Raw genomic sequence first — 5613 nt, forward strand, 5'->3', positions numbered from 1 at the left:
CACCCCCCCCAGAATGGGCGGGGCTGAAACACCTGTAAATCAGCAGTGGGGCCGACTGGGCGGCGGACGCTCTCTTACTGCCTGCGCTGGACGCTCTCTTACTGCCTGCGCTGGACGCTCTCTTACTGCCTGCGCTGGACGCTCTCTTACTGCCTGCTCTGGACGCTCTCTTACTGCCTGCGCTGGACGCTCTCTTACTGCCTGCGCTGGACGCTCTCTTACTGCCTGCGCTGGACGCTCTCTTACTGCCTGCGCTGGACGCTCTCTTACTGCCTGCGCTGGACGCTCTCTTACTGCCTGCGCTGGACGCTCTCTTACTGCCTGCGCTGGACGCTCTCTTACTGCCTGCTCTGGACGCTTGCTTACTGCCTGCCCTGGACGCTCGCTTACTGCCTGCGCTGGACGCTCTCTTACTGCCTGCGCTGGACGCTCTCTTACTGCCTGCGCTGGACGCTCTCTTACTGCCTGCGCTGGACGCTCGCTTACTGCCTGCGCTGGACGCTCTCTTACTGCCTGCGTTGGACGCTCTCTTACTGCCTGCGCTGGAGGCTCGCTTACTGCCTGCGCTGGACGCTCTCTTACTGCCTGCGCTGGACGCTCTCTTACTGCCTGCGCTGGACGCTCGCTTACTGCCTGCGCTGGACGCTCGCTTACTGCCTGCGCTGGACGCTCTCTTACTGCCTGCGCTGGACGCTCGCTTACTGCCTGCGCTGGACGCTCTCTTACTGCCTGCGCTGGACGCTCTCTTACTGCCTGCGCTGGACGCTCGCTTACTGCCTGCGCTGGACGCTCACTTACTGCCTGCGCTGGACGCTCTCTTACTGCCTGCGCTGGACGCTCGCTTACTGCCTGCGCTGGACGCTCGCTTACTGCCTGCGCTGGACGCTCGCTTACTGCCTGCCCTGGACGCTCGCTTACTGCCTGCGCTGGACGCTCTCTTACTGCCTGCGCTGGACGCTCTCTTACTGCCTGCGCTGGGAGTAGCTGCCCACAGCGCTGCAGACATGGGCCTGGGTTTCGGGGGGGCTCCATTGGTTGTTGGGGAGGGGCAGGGGCATGGGTGGAGCGCAGGTTGGTAGTCGGGAGAGGGGCGCGAAGGCAGCACCCAAGATGGAACCCGGGCCGGTCATCTGAAACACATTTTTGTTACTGCGGGCTTGAGTACGTTTCTTTTTCTCACGCTGATGTCCCTGTCGTGTCTCCCACAGGCCATCAGCAACAAGGACCAGCACAGCATCTCCTACACTCTGTCTCGAGCACAGACCGTGGTGGTGGAGTACACACACGACAGCAACACGGACATGTTCCAGGTACAGAGCCGCTCCTGAACACAGCCTGACTGAACACTGGTCTCTGAACACACACTGACCGAACACTGGTCTCTGAACACAGCCTGACTGAACACTGGTCTCTGAACACACCCTGACTGAACACTCGCCTGAACACACACTGACTGAACACTGGTCTCTGAACACGGCCTGACTGAACACTCGCCTGAACACACACTGACTGAACACTGGTCTCTGAACACAGCCTGACTGAACGCAGACTCACTTTCTCCCTTCCTCCCTTTCCCTTCTTTCCTCTCCCTCCTTTCCCTCTCCCTCCCTATCGTCCCCTCCTCTCCTCTCCCTCTCCCCCCCCCCCCCCCCCCCCCCGCGCAGATCGGGCGCTCCACGGAGAGCCCCATCGACTTCGTGGTGACGGACACGGTCCCCGGCAGCCAGAGTAACGGGGACACGCAGACGGTGCAGAGCACCATCTCCCGCTTCGCCTGCCGCATCATGTGCCAGCGCTGCCCCCCCCACACCGCCCGCATCTACGCCGCCGGATTCGACTCCTCCAAGAACATCTTCCTGGGGGTGAGGCTGGGGGGGGGGGGCAGGGGGGGAAGTACGCAGAGTGTACCCCTAAACGCAGACAGGGCCTGAAGGAGAGTGAGTGTGTGTGTGTGTGTGTGTGTGTGTGTGTGTGTGTGTGCGTTTGCGTGTTCGTGTATGTGTGTGCGTGTGTGTGTGCGTTTGCGTGTTCGTGTATGTGTATGTGTGTGTGTGTGTGTGTGTGTGTGTGTGTGCTGATAAAGGCTGAGGGACTCTGGGTGTCAGTGTGTGGGTGTCCTACATTCAGATCTTTTTTGCGTGACTACACTGCAGTCTGCATGTGTGGCTTGTAGGTCTTTTTTTCTTTTGTCTGATTCTTTTTATTGTTTCTGTGATAAAAAGATGTGAGAGAGAGAGAGAGAGAGAGAGAGAGAGAGAGAGAGAGCAGTGGTAGCGTTCGAGGCAGATGGCAGATGGAGAATAAAAGGTTTGAGTATCTGGCCAGGCACACGAGGGAAACGATGATGTGGTACAGACATGACACACAGCGGACAGGGAAGTCTGAGCACGCAATCTGTGCACCAGCAGAGGGACAGCTGACCCCTAACCCTGCTCTCTCTCCCTCTCTCTCTCCTTCTCTCTCTCCCTCCCTCTCTTCTCACTCTCTCTCCCTGACTCTCTCCTTCACTCCCTCCCTCTTCCTGTCTCCCTCTCTCTCCCCCTCCCTCTCACCCTCTCTCTCTGCCTCTCTCCCTCCCTTTCTCCCTCCGTCCCCCTCCCTCCCTCTCTCTCTCACTCCATCCCCTCTCTCTCTCCCTCACTCTCTCCTTCACTCCCTCCGTCCCCCTCCCTCCCTCTCTCTCTCACTCCATCCCCTCTCTCTCTTCCTCACTCTCTCCTTCACTCCCTCCCTTCCTCCCTCTCCCTCTCTCCCTCCCCCCCTCTATCTCTCTCTGTCTCTCTCCCTCTCTCCCCCCTCTCTCCCTCCCCCCCTCCCCCTCTCCCCTCCCCCCCCCTCCCCCCCCCCCCCCCCCCCCCCCCCGCAGGAGAAGGCAGCGAAGTGGAAGACGCCGGACGGGCAGATGGACGGGCTGACCACCAACGGCGTGCTGGTGATGCACCCCCGGCTCGGCTTCACCGAGGACTCCAAGCCCGGCGTGTGGAGGGAGATCTCCGTGTGCGGCAACGTCTTCACCCTGCGGGAGACCCGCTCCGCCCAGCAGCGGGGCAAGATGGTGAGGAACCGCCCCCGCACCCCAACACGCCTGCGCCCCAACACACCTCCTACACACGCCTGCACCCCAACACACCTCCTACACACGCCTGCACCTCAACACACCTGCACCCCAACACACGTGTCTTACACACACCTACATCCCAACACGCATCTTACTCAAGCCTGCACCCCAACACACCTCCTGCACACACCTACACCCCAACACACCTGCACCCCAACACCCCTCCTACACACGCCTGCACCCCAACACACCTCCTACACACGCCTGCACCCCAACACACCTCCTACACACGCCTGCACCCCAACACACCTGCACCCCAACACACCTCCTACACACGCCTGCACCTCAACACACCTGCACCCCAACACACGTGTCTTACACACACCTACATCCCAACACACATCTTACTCAAGCCTGCACCCCAACACACCTCCTGCACACACCTACACCCCAACACGAGTCTTACTCAAGCCTGCACCCCAACACACGAGTCTTACACACACCATTTGACCCGTCTCCTCAATGAAAAACTGAGCTTGTTTTAAGGGTAAAAGAACAAATTTGGGATTTTGCCAGTTCAGCCCGTAGAGGCTGCAGGGAGCTTTGGTATGCAGTGTAGCTCTGGCTCCAGTACGTCTCTGAGGCAGCTGCATTAGTAATGAGTCATCCTGTCTTTATATTTAAATTAATCATGGCTTGGGGGGGGTTTCCAGGCAGGTAAAATCAGTGTGTCTGGTTTCCTTGAGCTGCTATAGCTCTGTCGTACGCTGACCTGACCTCAGACGCCTGTACCGAACGTGTGACTCCGTAGCACTGTCTGTGGCCAATCAGGAAAGCTCGCCAGGCGGCCGTCGCCACCGGTGAACACATTCGCCCGAGAGCGGATCGTTGAACTCTCCTGACCCCTCCGCTCCGGACCCGAGCGAGGAGGGATGTCCGCACGCTCCGCACGCTTTGCGCGGGCGTCCCTGTGCTTGGCGGTATCGGCGGTAATTGAGTTCTGCTCGTGACACACTTAGCCCCGCGCTAAGTGGAGAGCGCTGTCCCCAGGTAGCTCATGGAAACGGCCCCAGTGTGGCCGTACGAACGTGGGCTTGTAGGCCTGTGGGCTTTCCCTTCTGACCTGTAGGTGAACTCGCCCATTTCCATAGCGATTCTCAGAGAGTTGTCCTCTCTCTTTCTCCCCTGCCATCCCTCTCTCTTCCTCTCTCGCCATCCTCTCTGTCTCTCCCACTCTACCTCTCTCCCCCTCCCTCCCTCTCGCTGTCTGTGTCCTGTCTGTGCTTCCATCTCTTTTTTCTCTTTCTCTCTCTCTCTCTCTCTCTGTCTCACCCTCTTTCTATCCCTGACTCACACTCCCTCTCTCCCTTCCTCTCCCTCTCTCTCTCGTAGCTCAGATGATCCCACTCTCTGGCTATACGTCGCCCCGCCCCCCTCTGTACATTCAGAGTGAGGGAGGAGGGGGCGGCTCGGGCAAGACGGAGTTTGGCGAAAGTCACGTGACCCGACCGCGCCGGGTCGCGTGGCGGTTTTACAGAGCGATCGTTAGAGAGTGGCCAATTGCGTCGCGAGGAGCTCGGCCAATCGCGGGTCGAGGAGCCCGGCCAATCGCGGCGCGGGGAGCTCGGCCAATCGCGGCGCTCACAGGCTGAGTGAACCTCAGACGGACTCTCTCCACAGCGCTTTAAAAAGAGTGATGTGAGCGCGTTTCACAAAGCGTCACCGTCCTCCCTGGAACAAGGGGTTCTGAAGGGCAGGTACATTTTGTTTTTTTCCAAAGGCCTAATAAATAATTGTCCCTTTTAAAAACTATGGGGGGGGGGGGGGGAGGGGGTTGGGGAGGGGGGTTCATGCAGAGATTCCTTTACCTCGTTGCTATGTTTCTGAGGGGGCTCCCCTTTTAAAATTGCCCTTTATTCAAAATCTAATTATTCTCTATCTTTGTGGTTTTTAATAGACGCAGCTCAAGATGAAATGGCCCTAAATGTCTACTAAAAGCCTTTTTTTATTTTTTTTTTATTTTCCTGCGACGAAGTGCCATTTTAATTTTTTTTCCCCCTTGTTTTGTACTTTTTCTAAAATCCCCACGCGATCTCACGCATATGAGCTGTTTGGTTTTTACTAAAGGCAAAACAGCGAGTCCAGGCCCAGGTAAAACGTCCAGGGACCAGACCAAAAGGGGGGCCCGCCCGGGTTCGGCCGCGACGCCCCCGCGTGTGCACGAGAAAGCGGCCGCCCGCCGTGCCAAAAGTGCCGCTCGCGATCCCATTACGAGTGGGTCCTCCGCGAAAGCCCCCGTCCAAATTAAGGACTGATCCGGGGTAAAACTACAATCTCACTAGGGCCCCGTCCCCAAAAGAAAACCCTGGGGTTTTTTTTTCCTTTCCACCCCCTCTGTGGCCTTTTGAACTTTATCGGTGCTTTAAAAACGACTTCTTTTCGCCTTTTCTCTGTGGCGCAGGCTAAAGAATCACACTATGGGGTCCCTTAGAATTTTGGCTCGGGCACGGCTAAGCATCACACCTATGGTGTCCCTTAGAAACTTGGTCCTGTGG

The 5613-nt window shown here is 58.1% G+C and overlaps 1 protein-coding gene across 1 annotated transcript; it reads left to right on the forward strand.

Moving 5' to 3' along the window:
- The first annotated feature begins 1033 nt into the window (after positions 1 to 1033).
- On the forward strand, positions 1034 to 4835 carry LOC135246272 (E3 ubiquitin-protein ligase pellino homolog 2-like). Its single transcript, XM_064319762.1, has 3 exons — positions 1034 to 1310; positions 1665 to 1862; positions 2867 to 4835. Exons 1-3 carry the CDS (start codon positions 1185 to 1187, stop codon positions 3566 to 3568), a joined length of 1026 nt encoding a protein of 341 aa, XP_064175832.1. The 5' UTR covers positions 1034 to 1184; the 3' UTR covers positions 3569 to 4835.
- Positions 4836 to 5613: the final 778 nt, after the last annotated feature.

Source organism: Anguilla rostrata, unplaced genomic scaffold (assembly GCF_018555375.3).
Source record: "Anguilla rostrata isolate EN2019 unplaced genomic scaffold, ASM1855537v3 scaf0117, whole genome shotgun sequence".
NCBI lineage: Eukaryota > Metazoa > Chordata > Actinopteri > Anguilliformes > Anguillidae > Anguilla > Anguilla rostrata.